The sequence below is a fragment of the Crocodylus porosus genome, unplaced genomic scaffold (genome assembly GCF_001723895.1).
Source record: "Crocodylus porosus isolate Cpor-Errol unplaced genomic scaffold, CroPor_comp1, whole genome shotgun sequence".
NCBI lineage: Eukaryota > Metazoa > Chordata > Crocodylia > Crocodylidae > Crocodylus > Crocodylus porosus.
The window spans coordinates 124,195,852-124,221,547 of NW_017728931.1; the positions used below are offsets into that span (position 1 = coordinate 124,195,852).

Consider the following 25,696-nt stretch of genomic DNA (forward strand, 5'->3'; position numbering starts at 1 on the left):
TTTGAACTAGAAGACCTCCTGAGGTCCCTTCCAGGCCTACTTTTCTATGATTAGCTAATGTAAAATTCTAAGTATTCAAATACTAAATTAGATAGTTCTTATAGATGGTTATAGCTATGAATTATATTGGCATATCTGAAAATATTTAGGAAACAGTTTACCAGCAAGAATTTTTCTAGTTATTAATCATTCTCCAAATGCAGTGTGATCAGAACATAACTGGATGAACTAGAACTTTTTAAAATATATGGGGCCAAATCCTATTCCCATTATTTATGTGAAGTCTTGAATAAAGCAAGTTGGATCTGGCTCATTCTTTTAAAACACTGTTTTTCTGTTTGTGTTAACATTGATGACTGTGGCCAAAATCACTTCTGGCAGGAGTAGATGCAATTCCACTCATTCCAAAAGGATGTGTCACCAGTTACATGATTGGTAAACTTAGCCTTGTATTTCTACTTGAATGAAAGACATCAGTGCAGCAAGCGAAATTCATTGCCTGTTCCAAGAAATGTATACTGTACTACTTAGCTGTGCTTCCTTGAAATCTTTCTTAGTTTGATCAATCTCAAAAGAATGTTCAATCCCATAAGAGAGAAAGCAAAATACAGTTGTGGATTTATATTTCAGAACTTATTATTTGGCAAGTCAATACTTGGTCTAATCTCGTCTCAAACTTTTAAAATATATTTTCTTTCATATTTTAAAAACTTTTTTTAGTCACTTAAATGTTACATAAATTTGGTAGGATACAAGCTTAAAAATGTGTTGCAACAATTAATCATAATGTTCTAAGTATGGCTTTACTAAGAATCATCTTATTTGAAAGTTCTTGGAAAATGTCAGATAAATTCAAACATGGTTGTTTTCCATGGACATGCGAAAAATAGTATTTTCAAATCCATATCTTAAGTAGGTCTTTTTTGAACTGTCCATTATATCTGATCAAAGAAAATGGTTGAACAAAGTCTTTTTGTTGAGATGAATAGGATCCCTACTACTACTTGCACAAAAAATATCAGATAAATGCTATCCAGTGGGCATGTCTACACAAGACGTTTACTGCTCAGTTGACTACTTAACTGCACAATAAACATCTTGGCATCTACGCATTCACCCTTGTTAGGGATCACAAAACTAAATACAAGTACTACTGCGGAGTTTTTCATGCATAGCATGTGTAGATACTGCCTTGGCTGGCTGGGGCACAGGGTGCTTCAGTGCAGGGCTAGCTGGCAGGCAGCCCCTATGCTGAAGCACCCTTGTGCCCCAGCCAGCTGCTCCACAGCATGTAGAGCCCATTGGAGCCATGGGCTGACCCCCCAAAACCCCTGCCAGCCCAGGTGTCTCTGACTAGTCTCCATGTGCTGCACATGAGTAAACTCTGGGGCAATATGCTCTGGAGTGTTTTGCTCCTGGATGCACCATTTGAACATGTGTCTGGGAGCAAAAAACTCCAGAGCAATAAACTCCAAAGTATATTCATGAGCATTAAGCACACGTGTAGATGTGCCCAGTATAAAATAAATGGCATAGAGTGTGATAGTCCTTTCATATACAAAGACTTTTCTTCTCTGCAATTTTCTTTATTTAAACAACTCATAGAAAGCCAAAAAAGCATGTTTGGCTGTTCACTTTGAACTGTTTCTGTCTTTTATTCTGTAGAAGTGTCCCATCGGAACTTTGCTAAAAAATCTGCCATCAGTAATCCTTCATACTGAAAATTCAACATTTAACTAAATCTAGATTAAAGAGACAAAAGCATTTGTTAGATAACACTTGTTTATTATTACATATACATTTCTATAAATTGAAAGACATACTTTACAGTATTAAGCCAATATACAGAAGGAGAGCGCTTAGATTTGTGTACAATATTTTTAAATTTTTTTTAAATCAGGGATTATAAACTGTGCTTAGTCAAGGGCCATATATTGATACTTGTATAGAAAACCAAAGGTCGTACATCATTTATAAAACAGATCAGTTCACAGCTGCCTTATCTTTTTACTAAGATGCAGTCTCTGTTAACTGCAGACCGTTCTACTCCAGAAGAAAAGTAACCTCACATTGATTCTGCTATATGATGACTTGAAATATCACAAGTTGAACTTCTGTAGATAAATATACTCATTGCTGACAGTGTAAGATACCATAGCCCATTCGTCATATTAGCAACAGTTTTGTTACCTGATGTTAGCTTATTGTTCAGTAATGATCAAATTGTTACAGACACTTAAAGAAGACATTTATGTGGTAATAATTTTGAGGGTTCAGATCAGGAAAGCTTAGAGAATTATCCTAAGAATAGCATGGGCATAACAGCGTGACTTAACCTTTATTCACACCAAGGAAAGTCAAGAATAATTCCACTAAAACCAGTGGAGATAGGCACATGTGTAATGGCTGAGTGGCGCAATAGTTCTAGATAGCATTCAGCTTTGAGAATTTCAACATGATTGTTTTTCCCTCTCTTATAAGAAGTCTGTCAAGGAGCCTGTAAATAAATGTACATACATTTATTTATTTGATTAACATTTCTGTGATTTGAAAAGTTTCCTGTAGAAGAAGCAGGGGCAGGTTCTCTTGTAAGAAATTAGTTGAGAAATAAGTTTTCAAATAATAGCTTATAGAAATTATCCTTTCTGTTAATACTTGGTAATGAATAGAAACAGCCCACTTCAAACTAAATGATTAAATGTAATCATGTACAATTCAAAACATCACTCTGTAAGCTGACATATCGTAAGTTATATTTTGCTTAAAACAATTATTTTTCTATCCTGAAATAAATACTGCGTAACTTCAAAACATGCTTTCAAACAAAGAGTACACATCTCTCAGTATTATAATCTTCCATTAGTATGTTAAAATGAAAACACAATAAACCAAATGACACATCACATAGAAATATCCTTCAAAGTATTTATACTTCCTTTAAAAATATATTACTAATTTTATAATATGGTCATATGGTTCAATCTGACATTTTAAAAACAGTAAAAACCATAAAAAATAGCCTGACCTACACTTAATAATTTTTCTGACATAGGTACACTTGTTAGGAATGTGGAAAAATAACTCCCCTAACTAATGTACCATATTTACCCGAACACAAGATGAACCTGAAGTTGATGACCACCCCCCCAATAATTAGATTCTATATGGAGAAAATGGATATGTTTATTATGTTCCATGCATGGAATCTAAGTATTGGAGAATCATTTTAAATTCTTCCTCCCGCACTATTGCAGGTGGCAGAAGGGGGGCAGATGGTATGTCAGGCAGTGGGGGCCAGTAAAGGGGCAGGCAGTGGAGGGAGTAGTGGGGAACAGGAAGCAGGAAAACAGGTGAAGGGGATAGGCAGTGTGGAGACAGTGGGGCAGGCAAAGAGGCAGGCAGTCAGATAGCCTATCCCCTGCAGCCTCAGGCCCCCAATCACCCTTCCCCTGCCCCCCCCCTTCTCCCTCCATGCCACCTCTGCCACCTGCAGCCTTGGGTCCCCACCCCACCTTCTTCCTGTCTCTCTCCCTATATCTCTACCCCCCTTCTTGCCCCTCCACCCCTGCTCCGTTTGCTCCAGGCCAGCAGGCTCCATGTCCGCTGCAGCCTGGGGCACTGAGCATGGCTCCAGCCAGGCCCCATAACAAAGATGTGGAGCCAGCACTGCTGCTACAGGGCCAGACTGGAGAACGTGTTCTGTTCTCTGTACTCCAGGCTTCAGCAAGGACAGAGGCTGAGGGCCAGGATGGAACAAAGGTAAGATGGAGTCTGGTGGGGGGAGAAAGGGGGAGAAGTGGTGGGGGAGAAACTGGGGGCAGCAGAGGCTTGAGGCTGTAGGGGAGGAGTGGTGGGGGGTCTAGAGGCAGTAAGGAGCCAGAGTTGCAGCAGCTGTCTGCCCCACTCTTCCCTACCCCACCTCATACTTGTTTGTAAGGCCAGGAGTTTTTTCCCCCAGCATTAAATGGGGGAATAAACCTTGTCTTCTAATTATGTAAATATGATAGCTATGCTGGCAAGAGCCATTGTGTAGATGCAGTTTTACCGACAAGAAAATACTTTTGCTAGTTTAACTTGTTTCTGGAACTGGCATACGCTACAACAGCTAAAAACTTATGAATGTTTAAAGTGCATCTCCACTCAGAGGATTCATTGGTGTAGATATTGTAGCAAATACTTTTTAATTTAAACAAGGTCTTTTCTAATCATATTTATGTTAACTATATACAGTATTCAGTATGACCTGGCAAAAATACAAATCTTTAGTTTATCATTCAGGAAATATTAAACATTCGATTACCTTTTATTTTTTACATTCTAGAACCAAAAGGCTCTTAGTTTACTTCCCTTTTATTCACTGTGTAAAAATGGATATTTTCCTTTTGATTTTAAAAGGAAATTATCAACTTGCCAAAGTGACAATTAAAAAAAAGTTTTAAAAGAATCACCTTGTAATGTTTACTTCTTTCCTTTCCATCCTATATACGACCTTGGAAGCTCATTTGAGTTGGGCTTTGAAGAAAGAAAACTCCATCTTCATAGATCTGGAGGTGGCAGCAGAAGGGCTTAGACTCTTTTTTGGTGCTCCATACTCCAACCCTTCCATCACAGTTCCCTGCCAAGCTTTGTAGCCATTAGCTTTTCCAGCAAAGATGGGCTCAGAGCAGAGAGATGAAAGGGAACATAATCTGATTCACTCTGAACTCCATAAATGAATTCCATGTGGTTTTATTAAACTCTGTTGTCCTATAACAATATTTTTGGTTAAGGTAGCAGATCCTACATAGGATATTTTTTTGGTTAAGGTAGCAAATTGGGATTCAGGGGTATCAGTCTTCAATTCCTGTCTCTTCTCAAATCTTCTTTTGCACGCTTGAGTAAATCATGTGGTGCCTCTGTACCTCAGTCCCTTTAAAATGAGGACACTATTTTTGTAGATGAAGGTGGTGTTATCATGATACATTAATAATGTTTATGAAGATGCAGCCAATATCAAGACCTCTCAAGTTAAACCTAAAAGTTTTTATCAGCTGTATGAAATCAAGCATGGTGATGAGATATTTTGGGTAAAAATATGAATGGCAGAGTTTGTAGAAGAGTGTTTAAAATCTCTAGGCTCTCTAGACTAAAAAATAGGAAAAATAAAACTAATCTACTAAAAGTGCTGTTTTGCTCTGCAGTATAAAGATCACAATTAAAATATCTAAATCACAGTCTTCAAATTCAGAAATTTTAGCAACACCTATTCTGAAGCAGTGAACTTCACTTTTTAAGAACTGTGTGTGAGATATCTACAACTATTATGTGGGAACACTTTGTTTTGTCTTGAAAATATCATTTTATGCTGCAATATGAATGAATACGTGAACCATGAGTACAATACTGAGTAAGAATTATGTTTCCCTGTAACCAATACAAACTGGTTACAGGGATGGGTAATGGTTTATGGCACAAAATTATTGGGTCTGATCATCATTTTTACCTTTTTAAAAGCTTGTCTGTACCCATCTGGAATATTATCAGAAACATCATGCCAAGTACCCCAAAAAATCCCGTTGCGAACGCCTTTGTACTTTTTGTGATAGTACTTGCCATTTAGGTTGGCTGAAAAACATGCATCAAACCACCAGCCAGAGCTGTAGTATGCACCACAGTTTCCAGATGGATACTTATCATTGTCTTTGTCTGGCGTAGTAAAGAATTTTTGATCATGGTTATAATGCTTGTTGTAGTGCAGGGCATCTCCAGCTGTGCCACTGTAGCTAGTAACACTTAGACGGTAGTTGAGATATTCGTTGGCTACATAGAACTGTTCATATTTAGCATACTCTCTGATACCATTGAAATCTTCAAGCTCAACTCTCAGCTGCATGTCCTGGCTTTTGGTCAGGAGATGAATTTTATCGTTCCCTAGCCAAAACTCTCTGCTGAGATTCCCAAAGCCATTTTTGTAGTCTTTCCATGTTCTGTTGAAGCTAGTGCTGCCATCTTGACGCCTCTGCAGCACTGTCCAACCACCTCCCATTGATTCCATATCACAGAAAACTTCAAAACTGCTGTTTTTTGGATCAGGGATAACTCTGTAGATTCCACTCTTCCTTCTACCTGCCATGTAATAATCAGCACAGTCTCTCTGCATTATTTGGATAGCTGGGGGAAACAACAAACAGCATTAGTATGGATAGTGTTTAAAACAAAATAAAATAAAAACACAAAAACACTTTTTAATAGTATTCTGGAATACGATAATGTAAAGTACATTTTGAATCCACCGTGTAAACTTCTCTATCTAGAGGTTTTCACCTACCATTTGCTCTGGTCCTGTACTTGTTACTAAATAAGAATAAGAGGAATGTTAATCTAAATAGAATGCTACGTTGTATCAGCATATTGGTTTGATGTTGTCCATTTCTACCAATAAAAAGGTTCAGTTCAGCAAAGCTGATTGAGGGAGATGTAAAACGTATAGGAGGGGCAGTTTTTATTTCCACTAGAACATTTTCATAGCAGATAAATACCTAAAGGTTCTGAAATGAATGTCAGCATCAGTTGGCTTCCCAGCCAACCTGATGATATTTATCATTTTAACCAGTCTTGCTCATTTTTTGACTGGTCTGGTCTCCTTTCTTCTTTTCACCCCCAGGAAATTGTTTGGTTTTTTCAGCCAAAACCTGGCTCCCCCAGTACATTTTCTATTGCCACAATCCTTCTCTGTAGGCTGGCATATTACAGTGGTGAATTTGGCCCACTGCTTCCACAGTAACGTTTAAAAGGCTTGTTAATGCTTGTATAATAACTATAATTAGTGCTTCCTTACATATTGAAAAATTGCTCCTTTTTTGGAGTAGATGCAGTGTGCTCTATCGTATTCATGTCTGTAATTCAGTACCTTTCATAGGATTGTATGTCACAGGAAAAGTTTCAATCATAACGATGTTGTTGAAATGTTCGTATGTTGATGGTCAAATGTTTACAATATTTCAGGAAAGATGGGAAAAGTAATATTGTCGTATCAATTAGAATTACACTGCGATTCCTAGAAAGATGGAGCTAGAAGAGTGGCAGTGCTTTCCTGTTCATGTTCTTCATGTGAAAGTGCTGGCTTTATAACAAGGAATGTTTCAGTACTTTGTTATTAACATAACTTTTCTTTCTATGAGTAATTTATTTTACACAAATAGTACTTCACAGGTGTTTCCTGAAGATTATAAATCCGTCCCATTGTTTAATTGTTTCAAAGTTTTCAGAAAACATGCTATGAATTATAGTCTTAGAACATTATTTTCCACAATTACTGATATAACAGAATATTAAACTACTTGCTCTACAAGATATAGTAAGAGCCAAAACAGATTTTTGATCATATTATCTTCTAGTGTAAAATTTAAATGCGTGAGTATGCTTGGATTAATTATTTAATGCAAATGTTATTAGGATCATAGAAAAGTAGGGATGGAATGAAATTTCACAAGGTCATCTAGTCCAGCCCCCTCCTTAAGGCAGGATCACCCCATATTAAAGCATCCCAGACAAGTGTCTGTCCAACCTGTTCTTGAAAACTTCCAAGGATGGAGATTCCACAGTTTCTTTAGGTAACTTGTTCCATTGCTTGACCACCCTCATAGTCCTCCTGTATCCAACCTAAATTTCCCCTTCTGAAGCTTGAGGCCATTGCTGTAGTCCTGTCCCCTGCAATCATGGAGAAAATCCCATCTCTATCTCTCTCTCTGTAATCACTCTTCGTGCATGTGAAGACTGTTACCAAATCCCCTCTCAGGCTTCTCTTCTCCAGATTAAATAACACTTGTTCTTTCAGCCTGCCTCATAAATCTTGCCTCCCAGGCCACTAATCTTTGTTGCTCTACACTCAGCTCTTTCCAAATTGTCCACATTGTTCTTGAAATGTGGGGCCCCAAACTGGACACAGTACTTCAAGTGAGGCCTCACCAGTGCTGAACAGAGCAGAAGAATCAATTCCCTTCAGTTGCAAATGGCACTCTTTTTAATATAACCCAGTTGGCTTTTTTTGCAACAAGAGCACACTGTAGGTACATATTCAGCTTATGGTCTACTGTAACCCCCAGGTCTCTGCACTACTGCAGCCTAGCTAGTTATGCCCTGGTCCGTATTTGTGAATACAGTTATTCTTTCTGACATGCAGGACTTTGCACTTGTCCCCGCTGAATCTCATTTGATTTATTGCAGACCATTTCTGCAGTTTGTAATTTTGAACAATTATAACTGCTTGTTGAGAAATAGGGCTGTTATCAGAGTACAGCAAGAGAGAGGGTGTCAGAACTTTTCAATTACTGGCTCAGATGTCACCCAATTCTTAATTAAAAGAATTGAAAGAAATGTAAAGATAAACAAGGCAAAATTTAAAAAAGGAATAATTTTAAGATTGTTTTCTCTGCAAAAGTTAGTAAATACACACACACACACACACACACACACACACACACACACGCACAAAATTAGGTAGCCCTATGAAGTTATTTTGACAATCTGGGAGTCTAAATTCAGTGATTAAAGTGTGAAAGGGCAATTTAATTCCTCTTTTACTTAAACATGTCAATATAACTTAACTTTGGACCTGCTACAGATACTTCTATACGATGCACGTAATATTATGAGAGAGAAAGAGAGAGAGAATATATTCTGAGAAGCAGTAATTTGAAATGGGGATTCAGGGGCAAGTAGTTCAAGGATATTTATGACTTGTTCTCCAGTTCTGAGTTGTGGTCAACTTTATCTCACATGATAAAAGAGTTAATAATGACTTTGTCTTAATTCTATTTCTATGTTGATTGGACTGGTAGAAGACTGGTAGAAACTATGCAGCAGTGTGTAACATTTTCAAACTTGCAAATGTAAAGTGAGATCTATAAATCCATGTTTAGGCCTGTAATTAGAGACCTATTCCAAATCCTAGTCAAGTCAAAAGAACAACTCCTATTTATTTTAGTGGGCTTTGATGAGAGTCTAGGTAGTCTAAGTTAGAGAATATAAAAAGGAATGTCTACCTCAGCTAAAAACCTTCTCTAGCATTTAAGAAAATAATAGTTTTGTCACTGACTTCACTGAAGTCAGAAAAGAGCTCTCTGTAAGGAAATTCTTCTCTGTCATCCTTGCTACTTTCACAATATTGTTTGTGTATTATTGTATTGTATATTGTAATGTATTACCAATATACACACCTGCACACATACACCCATCCCCTCCCTTGCTGTTGGATTGCTTAGTGCTTATAAATTTTATGTATTTATATTTGTTTTACTTTATGGCTAAATTCACTGAGTTTACATCTTGTTTAAACATGACTGAGCACCAGCAATTATAAGTCTTGGAGTAAAGGTGCAAGGGCAAAGATCTATCAAGAACTACTTTACTTGTGCATCCAACATCACCTGATACTTTAGGGAAAATCTATTATGAACCTTGTTAATTGTGCAGCGCTGTATGTGAAGGATCAGAAAACTTCCTTCCTGACATCTCTATGTATCTGAAACATGATATCTGATTATTAGCATTTAACAAATACATTGCTATAATATAGTTATTAGTTTGTCCTGCTCATAGTTTTAAGTTCAGGAGTTCTGCACTTATGCTGTCTGCAGGGTTCTCTCTTACTCTTTAAATAGATTAGTGTTGTTGATGGGAGTGGGAAGGGCAGCATGTTCCACTTTTCATAGACAAAAGGCTTGTTTTATCTCTCTCTTTTTTTTTAGCTTGGAGGATCAACAGTGTGGTGGCTCAAAACATTTAGTATCCTAATCACTAGAGAAGCCTTATATTCAAACATATGGTGCTGAGGTAGTGAAATACAATGACAAATTCTTGAGAATGCTTCTTGCTTTTGACTTTATGCAGCCATTATAGAAGACTAAATATTGATCATGCTAGTTTAGCTGAACTGGCTAGAAATTTATACAAGATTACCAGTTCTCCCTCTTTTTTCATTTAGGATCACAGAATTTTAACAAGTCCTTCACAGAACTAAAACCCTAAGCTCTCATGTTTATTTTTTTATTTTTAAATGATCATTTATTACATTCTGGCCAAGAAATCATTAATATACTGCTGCATATGCCACCCATTTCAGAAACATGAATGCTAATTTGTTTTTTACCCAAGCCTCATATATACACATTCAGCCACGGTAGATAATTATGTTATTATCCATCTTTAAAATCTACATATTTCAGTAGATTCCACTATTGCTAGTTTTTAACTCATTTAAAAATTATTCAGTGATATTTTGTGAGTTTTCTTCTGACTTCTTTATTACCAAACTGAGACAAAAATCTGTTGGAATCATTTAGAGAGGAACGCCTGACACGATTTCCTCTCATCCCTCAAAAGGTTTTAAAAGATTCATTAGTTAAAACTAACTGTACATGTCTCAGTCCAATGCACACCTAATGGGGACATTTACCCTTTAAATAGACTAGAAAATTAAAATGTATAAAGAAAAAAAATACTCAAAATGTTTAGAGTCAGCCAGCCATGTGTGAATGAAGTCATACACTTTACATATCTAATAATTACATGCCAAATAAATGTGTCCTTCACAGGATTACATGTTAAGTAACATGTTACAGCCCACTTCTGGGAGGTCCTGAGTACTGGTAGCTCCCAGTAATTTCAGTGGAAGTTGAAGGTGCTCACCATCTTACACAGCATGCACTTCCTGATTTTAAAGAGCAAACAATCTTGATTTTTTTTTTCTTTTTTTAAGATGATCATAAATAATTTGCTTTAAAGTATGTTAAAACTGATCTATTAACTGGTTCTACACTATACAGAAAGTTTATAAAAACGGTAAGAAAGAATTGCTCACATACCTGAGCTTGCTTCTGTGGCTGGACATTTAGAAGAACATTTGTCATCCAAAGTGTTCAGAACATAAGTGAGATTTGCTACTTTGCCATCAACATAATTTTCCACATTGTTCATGTTTATGAGACTCATCTTTTCCAGGCGACCTTGCAGCAGTTGGATCTGATTCTTGGCATTCTTCAAACTTGTTGATAGTTTATTAACTTTGGTTTGCAATTCATTTACCCTGTTATCTTGTTTATTACCATTGTCTCTTTGAACTTCTGTACCAGGTTCCAGGATATCATCTCTAGGGTCTCTTTCTTGGTTGTCATCTGCCTGCAGCTTGCAATCTTGACAAGATTTCTTCAACTGGTTTACTATTTCTTTAAGGTTTTGTACTTCTTTGAGCGTCTTCTCAAGCAGTCTAAACTGCTTAGGTAACTGGATTGTCAGTGGAGGCAGGTTTATCTGATACGGACAGTCTTCTCCGTCACATTCCCCACTAGTTTTAAGCTTTATGGGACAAGCCTCAGTAACTTTTCCTTCCTTTTTATCCACACTAGTGTTATCAGCAGCTGCAGCAACATCTGTAAAAACAAACAGCACTGTCCCAAATGAGACTAAGTAAATGAACTGCTTCATCTTTGCAGAGAATCTAGCTGTATGAGGAAGTATGCAAAGCTGGAACAACTTTTATAAAGCCAGCTAGCAGACTGACTTATCAGACTGCCTTCAGTTTTCTCAGAAATGGGTGGGAGTTCTTGCATCACACAAGTTGCAGAGCAAAGCAGAGTGAAGTAGGTAGTTCTTGGCAGAACTAGCTTGTCAGTCATTATTCCTGACTCAGAACCTGGATGCAGAAGCAAAATGATAAAATGCGTGTATGAAGATAGTGTATACAGTTTACTTTCATCTTCTTTCTCTTTGCTTTTTTTTAAAAATATCAAAGTTCTCTAGCTTAGATATTTAATATGCTAAAAAAGTTCTGATTATTAAAACTGAGTTTCATAAGGTTTGTGTTTAATTATTGCAAGCAATATCATTTTCTCTACCTTTGCCAGGTGGAGAAGATGAAAATTTGGCTGATAATGCAGTGTGTGTGGTAGAGAATTCAGGTGGTCTCAGTAACAGTGTCTCTTCCTTATTGGAACGGATCTAAAGTCTTCCACTGGAATTTCCAAAGATTACTGTGCCATAGTACTTTGGGGAATCAGCCACTTTCAAGAGCATCTTTCACAGTACCACTTCCTGTATAATCCCAACAAATTGTTGTTACAAAACGAGCTAATTTAATAGGGTGAAAATAATATTTTTTAATTGTACCAACTACAATAGTTAGAGCAGTGATTCTCAGCAAGGACAAAATGCAGTACCTGGAGATCTGTTCAAGGGTGATGTGAGGTGCCATGCAATGTGTGCAAGGTTTAAGGTGTGCAAACATGATTCGCAAGATGAACCCAGAGATTTCAAATAGGAATCTGTAGTATTAAAAACATTCTGATCTGCTGTAATCTTTCTGATTTCTTTGCAGCAGAATGACTCATATTTCTATAGTCAAAAAATAAGTGAAAACTAAGAGCTGATATTTTACAAGGGGTGCTTTGAGTCCCATGAGGGGTGACTTGAGTCTAAAAAGATTGAGAACCACTGATTTAAAGAAGACATGCTTTTGGACTATGATAGCTTATTTTGCAAAGCTGCTGAAGGGGACTTGAAGTCCAAGAGCTAACTCCTATCTCTTCTAGCTATAAAAGTTGGTCCAATAAAAGGCGTTATATTACCTTACAGATCCTGCTTCCATCATATTCCTGGGTCTTCATAACAGTAGCAGCAGCAATAGCATTAAAGTTTTGTCTAGAAAAAAATGAAGGCTAGATGCACACAACTGCAGAAAAGAAACAGCTCCTCATTTATCCACTAGCCTAGTATTTAGAGTACTTATCTGGTATATGGGAAAACTGGATTTTAATCCCCTGTCTGCCTGATTCAGGGCAGGAATCTTAATCACAGTCTCTGACCCCTGAGGAGAATGCCTAACCCCAGGCTATCATATATGTTAGGTTTACCATATTTCTAGGTCCAAAACAGAGGACACCTGTCATTCAGTTGTGGGGAAGAAGGGGAAGGCAGGGGGCATATAATGGTGGCGGGCAGTAACATATTGGTGTCCCACCCCTGACCATTCTGTTGCCCCTCCCTGCCAAGCCACTTTCCCACCAGCCATGCTGCTGCTTTTCACTCCCAAGCCACTGACCCCAGCCCTGCTGGTGTCCCTCACTCCCAAACTGCGGTACCTGTGTCCCGTCCCACCCCACCCCACCCTTCCATGCTGGTGCCCCACAGCCCCCTGGTGCTGCCAGTGCCCTGCATGCCCAACCCATAGTCCCCCCCACCCTTGCCCCTCACTCCTGATATGCAGCCCTTGCCCCACTAGCCCTGCCAGTGCCCCTCACTTCTGACCCACAGGCACCTCTCCTCCTCCTCCCCCCCCCCGCCCTGCCAGAGGGATCCCAGCTGTCCCTGTCCTGACTGGGCAAGAGTGCGGTGGCTCTGATTTACGCAGGTGGTGGTGGAGTGTGTCTAGCCCTGGCATGGGCTGGAAGGGGGGGGGGGCTTGTGGGACCCCTTGACCTGGGATGGGGCTGCTGCATGGGCCACGGCCCCCTTCCACTTCCCCCCAAGTGTCTCCTGGCCACTCTGCTCCTATGAGCACAGGCAGCAGCCTAGCCACAGTTTCCTGCTGCCCTCGGAGGCCCCCTTTTGCCTGCTAGAGGGCAGGCAATCCCCCTTCCCCCACCTGCCCAGTCACAGCCGCAGCCCCAGCCCCTCCCCGACCAAATGTCCAGGATTTCACTTCGCTACACTGGTGGGAGTGGGGGAGGAGTGGCAATTGAAGGCAGCAGGGAGTACCACATGGGCCTACACATGCCTCTGCAGCTGCAGGCAGGTACATCTGTGCTCTCTGCTGCTTGTAATCGCCCTCCCCCTGCTCCTACCAGCAGAGCAAAGTGAAATCTTGGACATCTGGTCAGATTTTAAAAACCCTCCTGGACGGGGATCAAAGGGCTCAAAAAGAGGACATGTTCAAGAAAAGTCGAATGTATGGTAACCCTATTATAATATGCTGAAATGGGACACTCTTAGCCTGTCCAGTCAATACTATTCCTGTTTGTATGGAATACTTAAATATCATTTGGGGCAAATAGAGAAACTTAAAACAACTGGGTGAGTAACTTAATCAGCAGTGTGTAATCATTCTGTTTCCTGGGTCTGGCTTAATGAATTTTCAAGCATTTGTAGCTGTCAGTTTGGTGGTCATGTTACTTTAATGGAAGGCAGGCTGCAGGTGAGGCAGAGGCCAATCAAGGTGACTTAAAAGGAGCTGGGCTTTTAAGATATAAGCCCAGAGCCTGAGTCGAGTGCTTCAGGCAGTCTGACCTGGAAGCCATAGTGAGGGAAGCTCCTAAGCTCAAGGGCTGCATCAGGGATCCTGACTAAAACCTGAACTGGGATAGACAAGACTGGTGGGCTTGTCTATCCCATCTGTGAGGTTTGTATATGGCTAAAATGGGAGATGACAAGGCCACGTAATTAGCTCTTAAGGTGATGAGCATGACCCCTGTGCTCAGGAGTATGAGATCTGGCTTATGGGGACCTAGAGCAGCCTCCCTTTTTCTAGAAATGCAATTAAATCAAGGCATGGCAAAGAGTTCAAGGGGAGATAACTTCCTTCGGGCAAAAGTTACAAAGGCTATGTGGAGCTTCAGAGGGGCATCCCCAGGATGGGACCATGTTACACATTCCCTATTTCATGTAAGGGTACTGCTTGCTCTTCCCTGGGCACCCAGGGCTGCCCCCTTCCACCTTCTGGCAACCCTTGTGCTGGCTGCTCTGAACAGTTCCCTGTTCCTTTTTTAAAAATTCTCTTTCCACAATTACACATTTGTTAGCAATGAATGAGCCTGAATGCTGTCCAACCTGAAGCTTGGTTTGAGTGACATGATACCAACTGACAGCTCTCCAGACCTGTGTGCTATGTGCATTGCATTGGATAAGGAGCATCCTACCCAAGCTTCTCTAGGAAAGTGCCCTGATCAGAGATGTGTTGTTTGGGGTGACTCGAGGCAGATTTTGCCCCAAATCCCAACCCAGATCAGCTTCTTATTCAGCACAGTGTACACAGCAGACAGGCTAGGGGAGCTGTCAGTTGGAATCATGTCAATTGATAACTGAGCTTCAGGTTGGGCAGTGCCCTGCCCAGACTTCTTCATCAGTGTCCCCTGTGACAGGCTAATGGCCACAGGGGTAACCATGACTCCCCCTGGTGGCCTTGCAGCTCCTGCCTGGCTCAGACTCTAATGTCACTGCCTAGATTGCTCACCTGCCACACCTTATTCTTAATATTAAAGGTCGATTAAGAGAGGCTGCCCACAGGTCTTAGAGTGAGCCTTATTCCTAATAATTTCCCACTGAGTCTCTCCCTAGCCTCCACTAGCCTCAATCCAGCCCTCAGGCCTGATAGGTCCCTCCCGGCTGACTATGGCCCTGTAGGACACTTGTAGCCTTAAGGGCAAATTGTAGGGCTCCAGTGATGTTCAACTAAATCCAGGTCCCTGCAGGAGCCCCGCAGCCAGGAGCTGCTCACTTCATGGTTGACCTAACTGACCAGTGAAGGGCTCCAGCCTCTCTTCCAGTTAGGTGAGTCCCTCATTAGCTCCCTCTGCCATCTGCAAGCGGCCTCTTGGGCTGCTTGCTCTCTTAAAGGAGCAGGCACATCCCAGTGCCCTGCTGCATCCCCCAGTGGTAAAGATATGATCCTAGATGGATTTTGCTCCATCATCCCAGTATACCTCAGCTCCTTATTCAGTGCAGTGTTCTTGATATGTGGTATAATATAATATTTTTATTAGAAAATACACATATTTGATGAAAGATGGAACTCTTTACCATGTCTCATTGATTGCTAGCCCATTTGTAATTGTGGAAAGAGAAACTGAAAAAAGGAACTGGGAACTGGGAGTAAGGAACTGGGAACCAGGAACCAACTTCAGATTCATATCTGGGGAGTGGAGCGGCTCCTGCAAGTCAAGGCAGTTGTAGCTCCTAAGGAAAGTCCCATCCTTGCTTTCCCCTTCTCCTCTTCCCCCTTCCCTCCATGTGGCCAGTGTTTCTGCTGCCACTACTGCTGCAGCAATGAGGAAGCAAACTGCCCACTGTGAAGCCAGCAGGGAATGGGTTAAGCAGCACAGAGTCCTGAGTCCTGCTTTTCAGAGTGCAGCTCTTCCATGTGCATGACCAACTGAGCTTCACACCCTAACCCCCTGTAGCTACACAAAGAACAGCAGAAGTGAAAGCCCTGGCTTGCCTTTGAAGGCAGCACTTTAAGGCTAGGGACAGAAGTTATACCTAAGCTGGTTTAAGTTGCTAGAAACTGGTTTAAACCTGTAACAGAATAGAAGTTCAGTGCACATAAACCAGTTTCAAAATGGCTGAAACTGTTTTAAGAGAAACTTGGTTCAACTTCTGTCCCAGACCCATCCCTGATTCAAGTTAAATCAGAGTCCCCAGCATGCTTTGCAGCCCTGGGCTGGGCTGGGCAGGCTGGGCTGTGCTGTCTGCTCCAGCAGAGCAGGGTTGGCCCTGCCCCTCTGCTCCCTAGCCACAGCAGTGAGGGCTGGCTGACGTGGGGGTGGGAAACCCAGCTGGCACTCCCCAGTCTGCCTGGTGGGGGTGGAGCAGTCCCTGCCAGACTTTTCCCTACTGGAGTAGAGGGGGTGGGGGATGTGGGCCAGCAGGCTCAGGGTGAGGGTGAGGGTAAGGGGTAAACCCCCTGTCTCTCCTCTCTCCCACAAGCCCGGGGACCCGAGCTGGAGTTTGCCCAAATGGCCGCTTGCACCGCAGGGCATGTGGTCAGAGCAGGCCTCAGGCAGTACCTAATGGCAAAGGGAGCCAGGGAAGGAGATTAAACTCCCCTGTCTCCCCTCTTTCCCACCGGCATGGGGACCCCAGCCAGGGTCTTCCCAGCTTTCCCCCCAGCTAGCCACTCGTGCCATGAAGGGCAAGGCCAGAGATGGCCCAGGAAGTACCTGAGGCTGCTTCCCAGACCAGCTCTGGTCATGCCCTGTGCTGTGCAAGCGGCCAGTGGGTGGAAAAGCTGGGCAGACCCCGGCCATGGTGGTGGGAGTGATGGAAGATGTTAATTTCCCTCCCTGTCCCCTCTTTACCTGAGGTGCTGCCCTGGTTGGTTTCTGGCCATATTGTCCCATCTCCCGCCTTGGGGACAAGTCTGGCTAGGGCTGCTTCCCCATTCCCCATCCAGACCAGGATAGGGGTTTAAACCCCTCCCCAATCATACTCAGTGGTCTGCCAGGGCCTGGCCATGCCACCCCAGTTCAGCTTCCCTGCAGCCTTGTGGCTGCTGTCAAAGGGAAGGGAGGTGCTAGCATCCCCTGGCTTCTAGCCTGAGGCACTGCAGGAATCAAAAGTGAATGTCTGTTCACTTGCAAATTGGTTCAATCTATGCAGGTTAGATTAGCCTGCAAAGATTAAATCAGTTCAGGCTTGGACTTTTTGATTGTCTGCACTTAGCCTAAGGAGTCCCAAAGCCATGTCTCATTGCATTTTGAAATGCTAATGAATTCCTCAGCAGAATAGTACTTATAAATACAAGCACTACTTAGCTGCATAGTTTTTTCATGCACAGCAGTGCATGTGTAAACACTGACTGACTGGCTAGGGCAACAGGGTGCTATAGTGCTGGGGCTGCCCGCTGGCCAGCCCTATGCTAAAGCACTCTCATGCCCTAGCCAGCCCCTCTGCAGCACATTGAGCCCAATCAGAGCAGCCCTGAACTGGCACGCTGACCCCCTGGGCCCTGCCAGCCTGGGCTGCTGCAACCTGACTGCTGCGGTCAGTGTGCTGCAGTCTAGGCATAATAAACTGCGGAGTAATAAACTCCACAGTATATTGCTGCCCCCTAATGGCATGTGTAGATGTGCCCTGTGCTGCCTGTCCTCAAGAGTGAAAAGTATCTACCATACTACTGGTTTTTTTTAATTACATACTTCTTCAGCATTCCCAGGACAATGAAGCAAACTAATTGCTATGGAAGATTTAGGTGTTCACAGGAAGTGTACACATTTAGGCAGGTCACTGAAGCCTCTATTATTGCAGGGCTCTGGAAAACCCGGTAGTAAGGCATATTCACTGGTAACAGCAGTCAGCTCAGCTCACAAAAGTAAAAGGGCCAGTTACAGATGTTTTCAAATTCAAACTGTGAATTCTCCCAAAATTCTCCCTGAAGTCTAGTTCTCCTTTCCAAATGCATTCCTTCTTTCCAAAAAGACTTTTAAAGAATTCTAGGGTACTGTGTACAGTTGTGAAAAAGGAAAGAAATTCTCAGTTCATCTTTCTCCAGGGGAAGGATGTAGGTTTGATCATTAACAACCAGAAGTGGGAGTAGTCCAGCAAGGCCCCTCGTTATTTTTGTTTATGGGTCAAGATATTCTCAAACTGTTTCCTTACAATTTGTATATTCTTTTTTTAGGTAAAGCTAAAAAAAGATCTTCATTGTCAAGACATAGATTTATTAGCTACTTCCATCATAAAGAAGATAAGTTAGAGTTCATTAATTTTTTTTAATCGTATAGAGGATTTGTCATTCTGGCCTCAGAATTACTCCAAAATAGAGCAAAAGTTAAACGCAGAAACTGCAATAATCTTGTGGTACGAAACTGTGGATCAGTAATGCTTGAATAATGCTATCCACATAAAACTTTAGCAACAGAGATATGAACCATATCCTATTATTTGCTTCATAGACTTCATATACATTTGGGCTGGAAGGGACCGCAGAGGATCATCAAGTCTAGCCCCCTGCCCCCAGGGCAGGAAGTCAGCAGGGATCATAGGATCCCAGCAACATAAGCATCCAAACGTGTCTTGAAGGCATTCAAAGTGGGTGCTTGAACTGCCTCTGGCGGAAGTCTGTTCCAAAACTTGGGGGCTCGCACTGTGAAAAAGTTCTTTCTTATGTCCAGCCTGAATCGGTCACAATGGAGTTTGTGACCGTTTGATCTTGTCATCCCTTGGGGGGCTCTGGTGAACAGATGTTCCCCCAGATCCTGATGAGCACCCCTGATAAACTTATAGGTGGCCACCAGATAACCCCTGAGCCTGTGCTTTTCCAGGCTGAATAGCCCCATTGCTCTCAGCCTCTCATCATAAGGTCTGTTTTCCTGATGTCTGATCATGCCCGCGGCTCTTCTCTGCACCCTCTCAAACTTCTCCACATCCTTTTTGAATTGTGGAGCCCAAAACTGGACGCAGTACTCCAGCTGCAGCCTCATCAAGGCTGAGTACAGCGGGAGAATGATGTCCCAGGAGCTGCTTGAGAAGCATCTATGGATGCAAGCCAGCGTTTTGCTTGCTTTACTAGCCACAACATCACACTGAAGGCTCATGTTCATCTTGTGGTCAACCATGACCCCCATGTCCCTTTCATCTGTAGTGCTAACCAGCGTAGCACTACCAAGCCTATAAGCATGGTGCAGGTTTTTCCTCCCAAGGTTGAGAACCTTGCATTTTTTGGTGTTGAACACCATCAGATTCTCATCCACCCATTTCATGAGTCCGTCCAGATCTGCCTGGATCACCCTCCTATCCACAGGTGTGGATGCTTTACCCCAGAGTTTGGTGTCGTCAGTGAACTTGGCCAGTCTGCTTCTGGCACCAATGTCCACATCATTGATGAAGATGTTAAACAGTATAGGCCCTAGGACAGAGCCATGAGGGACTCCACTGGTCACAGCACACCAAGACGATTGGCTCCTGTCATGCTTGAGAATATGGATTGTGTCTAGTAGACTTTCAGAGTTCAGGTGAAATAGAAAATTAGAAATTAGGTTGACTTGCTTGTGACAAATCAGTGGCACTTTGCCACCAGGATATATTTTGGTTGAGGAAGAGGTTGAGGCACAATTAAACACACTTATGTCTGCTCCCTCAGTGTAGAATATTGTACACAGTAAGAGGCATCTAAATGAGATGCTACTGCGCAGTCATTACTGCACATATATTTAGTACTTGTATTAGCAAGCACTGTAAATGCTCAGTAACTGGAGTTACTGCATCAGCAATGGTGGTGGTCCCTCAAAGTCGAGGATGACATCCATCAGGCTTGGTGGGTCCTCAGGTGGCTGAGAAGCCTGATTCTGGATGCACACATTCTTTGGCAATGGGAGCATGTTGTTGCACAGAGGAGTGGGATTCTCAGCTCCGGGTTGGTCTTCTTGTCTTTCCTCTGCCGCCGCCATTCTGCGGTCAAACCGTGGGCCGCAGAGGGACCCCAGATAGTCAACCCCCCCACTGGGAACATTCAAAGTCGTGGCTGGAGAGACAGGGGAAGATGACTCCTGGAGTAAACAGCTGCTCGGCCAATCACAGGAGTCTGTAAGATGTACATCACCTATCACTCAGACCAAGGCTGCACATGACAGGGTTTAGAAACTCGGCAGTCACAGCAAGAAATAAAATTATAGTGAGTTTAGCAAAAGTCATCCCAATGGCAGAATATGTTTCCTAAAACACTGGGCACGTCTACAAAAGATGAGGGGCTCCATCACCCCTACACCCTGTCCTCATGCCACCTTGATGGATCCCTCCATGTTCTCGGCCATGTCCCCTCACTCCTATGGCTATGGTGCCTCTTGGGTTTCTTCTTATCCGGCATACTAGTTCTGGAGCCTGCTCCGCTTACCCCTTCCTGGGTCTTCTGTGATCGGGGGTCCTGATCGTGGAACCTACACTTGTCCAGAGCAAACTCCTGCCCTCAGGCTCAAATCACCACCTGACACCCTACGGGATATGCTTCCTAGTCCTATCTCTCAACCCTTTCACCCGGGGAAACAAAAGGAAGAATACAAAAGAAAACACAAGACACTTCGTTTGCCACTTCGCTGGGAATTAGTATAGTCACCTTCCCTCATTACTCACAGCAGGGGTATTGGGAGCCTTGTTCCCCTATAGTATAGCCAGGGGATACCCCACCCCTGCTTGAATAATACTAGTATCCTCCTGTTTGGGTCATCTGCTTCACCTTTTTAGCTTCTTTCACAAGCCCTGGGCCACCCCACTTCTCTCCCTCCTGAAGCGTCCCCCTCCAAGTGTTCCATAGTTCCTTTACATAGGGTTGGTCACTCTTTATAGTCAGTGTAAGTGCCCTATTTGTCCAAAGCCCTCCCTGGGCTCTTGCTGGGACTTTTCTGATGGGGCCACCTCTTCCTCCTCCTCCCAACCGTTTCCCAATACTCCCACCTGCTGTACTGTGGGTCCTTGCAAGCCTTTCTCTGCTGCTCCTGCTGCTGCTGTCATTGCAGATTGCAGGGGCTGATTCTGGCCCGCTTCCCGCACCGGTGGCCTGTCCCCTGCTGCTGCTGCTGAGCTTAGGACCAGGAGCCTCTTCTGACTCCACATCCGATACTCCTCCCATCTTGAGGGGTTCCTGGAGTGGGTCCTGAGGCCACACGTTCCTCTGGTCTATTCTCCCCTCCCTGCTTCTTCTGTTGTCTGCCATTTTTATTTTCGCCAGCCGATGATTGCTGGTGACATCACTGGCCAGCCTCAGCTGAATGAAGGTGCGGCTAATGAGCCACACGGGTTTCTCTTCCTGTTCCTGCTGTAAGTGATTTTTTCTTATCTTAATTTTTTCGTTTGTCCCCTCTCTCTCCCATTCTCTCCTGGGACACTTGCATTAGTAACTTTTACATTAAAAACTGCCTCACTATTGTTAAGGCATGATTTAAAATCTTGTAGCTCAGTTAATATTCAGAGATGGGTATTCTCTACTTTTAAGATCTCAACATTTCAGAGAACTAAAATGAAGACAGCCCTTTTCCACATAAGCTTTTCTTCAGGTATGATTATGCTTCACCTAAATCCACCAGCTTGAATCCTCTATCTAGTTAACTGTAAATCAGTCAAAATTTTACTTATAAGATTAACAAGGGCTGAGAGCTGAATTAGAACTTTGCCTACAAACACTGCCAAATCAGAGATTCTAGAGATAAATGAACATTGATGGGGGCAATTAGCAGGTATGCTGCATAATGAGGAGACATTAACGAATGGTACTTTTCTGTATAGGTTTTCAACACTGTGTTAAATTTGACATTGATGGTTGCCTTTAAGCTCCCACCTGAAAACCAAAAATTCTAATTAATTACGTTTGCTTGGCTATATTACTTGAGTAAAGGAATATTTAATTTCAGGAATCTTCACAAAACTGTTTTCCATCTCATTACATGATAATGGTAACTGATTTTTTTTATAATCTCAAAATAGTAAATTTGTTTTCTCATGAGTTGGGACATGAAGTTACTATTATTAAAAATTCTAATATTCTCCTTTGAGATAGCATTCTACATTTAATTTTCATTGTTGATTACATGTTTGTTTTATAAGGCTTCTTAGTAGTTTACTTTTAATTAAAAATGCCTTGCTGATTCATCCAAAATTAAAAGAAGATTTATATGTTATTTTTTGCAAAACTGAATAATGCAATAACGTGCAATCTCTGTCATAAGTCAATATGACATAAATCACCAAGGTGCATATCTAGCCAGCTTTCTGCATAAATTGCTATGATCCGTGTTTTTTAATGTTTGAGCCTTAACGTATTCCTCTTGCTCATCTTTGTTTGTTTTCATTGAACATTACATTATATGCATTCTGCATTTATAGTTGACTGTGAATCATTTTGTGAAACTATGCTGGTATGAAAGATTCTGAAGCAAAATAAAAAAGGATTTTTGTTCACTTCTCAGGCATGTATTATTTATAGCGTCTCGCTTTTATTTCCCTACTGTCCAGGTTTCCATATTTATGACTAACTAACTTCAGTACAAGTCTTTCTTACCTAGATAGCAAAGCTGATAATGCCATAAAGTTCTTCTGAAATTTTCATAAGCATGGAAAAAAGAGAATGCTCTGCAAGTAGAATGTGAACTGTTCTTAATTAAATATAACAGTACCTCAAGATGTGTGTCACATTTTGTTGGCCCATTTTCCAAAAAAGATGCCATAATAATGTGATTTTCTTTCTGTAAAGATAACATTTATCCTAATTTCACACAGTGCAAAAATTGTGAAAAGAGAATTATTTGGAATAAATGGGGAAAAAATCATGCTAAATCCTAGAAAATTAAAAATTGAGCTTGTTTCTTTTTAAAGGCTCTGGTCAGCTGTTGACTTTATTTTGAGTTATGGGGGCCCAACATTTTATACAGCTACAATTTCTATTTCCTTTTGACATCTTTTGATTTCCTTTACTTGTTTATTTTATGAATGTCTGAGTTGTTGAATTTGTGAAGGAAACTGGAAAACTTTATGGCACTACTAGCTTTGTTATCTTCGTTAAAGTATGATTTAACTATGCCAACAAACCATCTAACTTCAGACTTAAAAGTGTTCTCCCTCTTTCCAAGATAATCCTTCAGGCTTTTGGAAAGCAAAATATGATGTCTTCAGAAAATCTTGTAAGGAGATTCCAGAAGTGCTTTTAAAAGATGTAAACAGCATATAGTCTTTATCTCCCTAACCATTACAGAGCCAGTAACCAGTAACTTATGCTTCCAGATATGATTTTTTACTCCTTAATGTTACATTAGATGCTGAGAGCATTTTGTGTAAAATCCTCCTCCATTTAGCAATGCTGAGTACACAGGCTTTGTACCAATGACTTCTGTATGGTGTTCAGAAGACTTAATTCCCATTTAAGGCTTTAAGGAACAAACCTGTTCTACAGTTGGTATTCCCTTATCTCTCACCCAGTGGAAGAGACTGCGGATCCATGTAATCAAAAATCCATTGGTCACATTCCTATTCAATTCCACTTTTAGTTTATCCCCTAAATTGCCCCCCATACCAACACAAATGGAGTTCAGATCCATGATGAACAGGAAAAGCAGATACATAGCATACACTGCCCAAGATCTTCCTTTTTCCTGTGCAGCAGAAACATATCAGTTCAACTGCCAGAATATAATGTAATTACATATGAGGATCGGTTTGCCCTTCATTTGTTAATTCAGCTGAAAGTCCTTGTTTATCAAGTCATTTTTTTCTAATCTTACCTACTTTAAGGGTAGATTTCCCTAACAGTAGTAATTTCCATTTGTCTCTGTGGAGGGATTACTGTTCAGTCGTAGAATCATAGGAAAATAGGGCTGGAAGGAATCTCTGGAGGTCATATAATTCAACCCCTCACTTAAGGCTGGGTCATCCATTTGAGACATGTTTGTCTAACCTGTTCTTAAACTCTAGAGATGGAGGAGATTCCACAGCCTCACTAAGTAATCTGTTTCAATGCTTATAGCTCATAGCTACAGGGTTATTATTAATATCCAACTTAAATTACCTTTGCTGCAATTTAAGACTGTTATTTCCTGTCTTTTCCCCTGCCACTGTCGAAAATAGCTTATCACCATCGTCTTTATAACCACGCTATGTATTTGGAGACTGTTATAAATCCGTCATCCCTGTTTTCTCTTGTCCAGTAAATAACCCCAATTCTTCTAACCTTTTCTCAGAAATCATGTTTTCTAGCCAAGAGGAAGCAAAGTAGACCTCAACTATCTATATGATGCATTTGCTAAATAACAGATCTGCCATCCCTATCCAGCTTTTGTACCTGGATTTATCTTACCTGATTTTTCTCTAACAGTTTTCAGTCTAGACTTTGGATTCTAAAATGAATGTTCCCTTCAGTAGAATAATTATACAAAATATACATTCTTACATCAATATCCAGCACTCATCCCAAATCTGTTTCTTGGGGAATCCTAAGAAAAATGGTGAAAACCTGCAAGTAATTGCAATTCTCCAAGGGCTCTAAATGGTCACAAACTCACATTAGCAATTGCTTTCAGTTTATTATATTTTACAATTATTTAAAAATTCCCATACATAACTTACCTTATTCATAGCTTATTTAACTATGGAAAGTAAGAAGGAGAGTATTACTATAGTAGCAGATTTTAGGGATTTGTCTCATATGAAAACTTCTATGAACACCTTGGACACCTTTTTTTTTTGCAGTGGTAACTATTGTATCCTATATCCAACTATTGCATCCCTGTTATTTTAGATTATTATTCTGTCTGTTACATACTGTAATAGTTGCGTTACATGTATAGTCTAATATACATATAATAGACAATAAAAGCATTGTGTAATTTGCCAAGGCTCCCCATAGATCAGAAGTATAAACGAAGTCTTCATAATAAGATTGAAATAATTCCTTTCATTCCATACATCTTAAACTTTTCTAATGATTTAGAATAGGATGGGGGTATACTTTAAATGACAAAACAGATTAATACATTAGCATATCACCTGGAAAGCTATTATTTAATATTGATTTGATTGAAAGAATGTTTGGTCTTGGCGTAGTTTCAACAGAATACTTCATGTGAAATTCTAGTTCTGATGGAAAGCTTTAACGATGTCTGTCCATGCTCTAGGCCAGGTTTTTTGGTATACAGGGGTCCATTTACATAAATAAATTTGGGATTAGTTGTACCAGCAGTTTATTTAAACTCATTCCTTTAGTCCAGTGATTTTTACCCAGGGTGCCACAGCACCCTAGGATGCCTTGAGATCATTTCAAGGGTGCCATGGGATTCCATGCAATGTTAGCACTGTACTTGTGCAAACACAATTCACATCATAAAACCAAAGGTTTAAAATAGGAATCCTTATAATGTTAAAAAGATTTTGCCGTTGTGTGTCCCGGGGTGGGGAACCAAACCCCAGAGTCACGGTGGGCCGGGGTGGCAATTAGACACGGTAACAGGCCGGGTTCTATTGGCTATGGAGA

At 41.2% G+C, this 25,696-nt stretch overlaps 2 protein-coding genes across 2 annotated transcripts in view; one reads left to right on the forward strand and one right to left on the reverse strand.

Annotated features, from left to right (window-relative positions):
• Positions 1–25,696, forward strand: part of CCDC146 (coiled-coil domain containing 146) — a 140,665-nt gene that overhangs the window by 42,697 nt on the left and 72,272 nt on the right. The gene's annotated exons all lie outside the window — the stretch shown is intronic.
• FGL2 (fibrinogen like 2) lies at positions 1,769–11,606 on the reverse strand. The gene is made up of 2 exons (XM_019543609.1): positions 10,845–11,606; positions 1,769–6,150 (listed from the first exon to the last, which is right to left on the reverse strand). The coding sequence occupies exons 1-2, from the start codon at positions 11,461–11,463 to the stop codon at positions 5,444–5,446; spliced, it is 1,326 nt and encodes a 441-aa protein (XP_019399154.1). The 5' UTR covers positions 11,464–11,606; the 3' UTR covers positions 1,769–5,443.

What these genes read in the sequence shown, in the direction of transcription:
- FGL2 (XM_019543609.1), bottom strand. Translation starts at nt 11,463, where the DNA reads ATGAAGCAGTTCATTTACTTAGTCTCATTTGGGACAGTGCTGTTTGTT. An exon ending in AGCCACAGAAGCAAGCTCAG is followed by an intron (nt 6,151 to 10,844) that starts GTATGTGAGCAA and finishes TGTTTCCCCCAG; the next exon opens with CTATCCAAATAATGCAGAGA.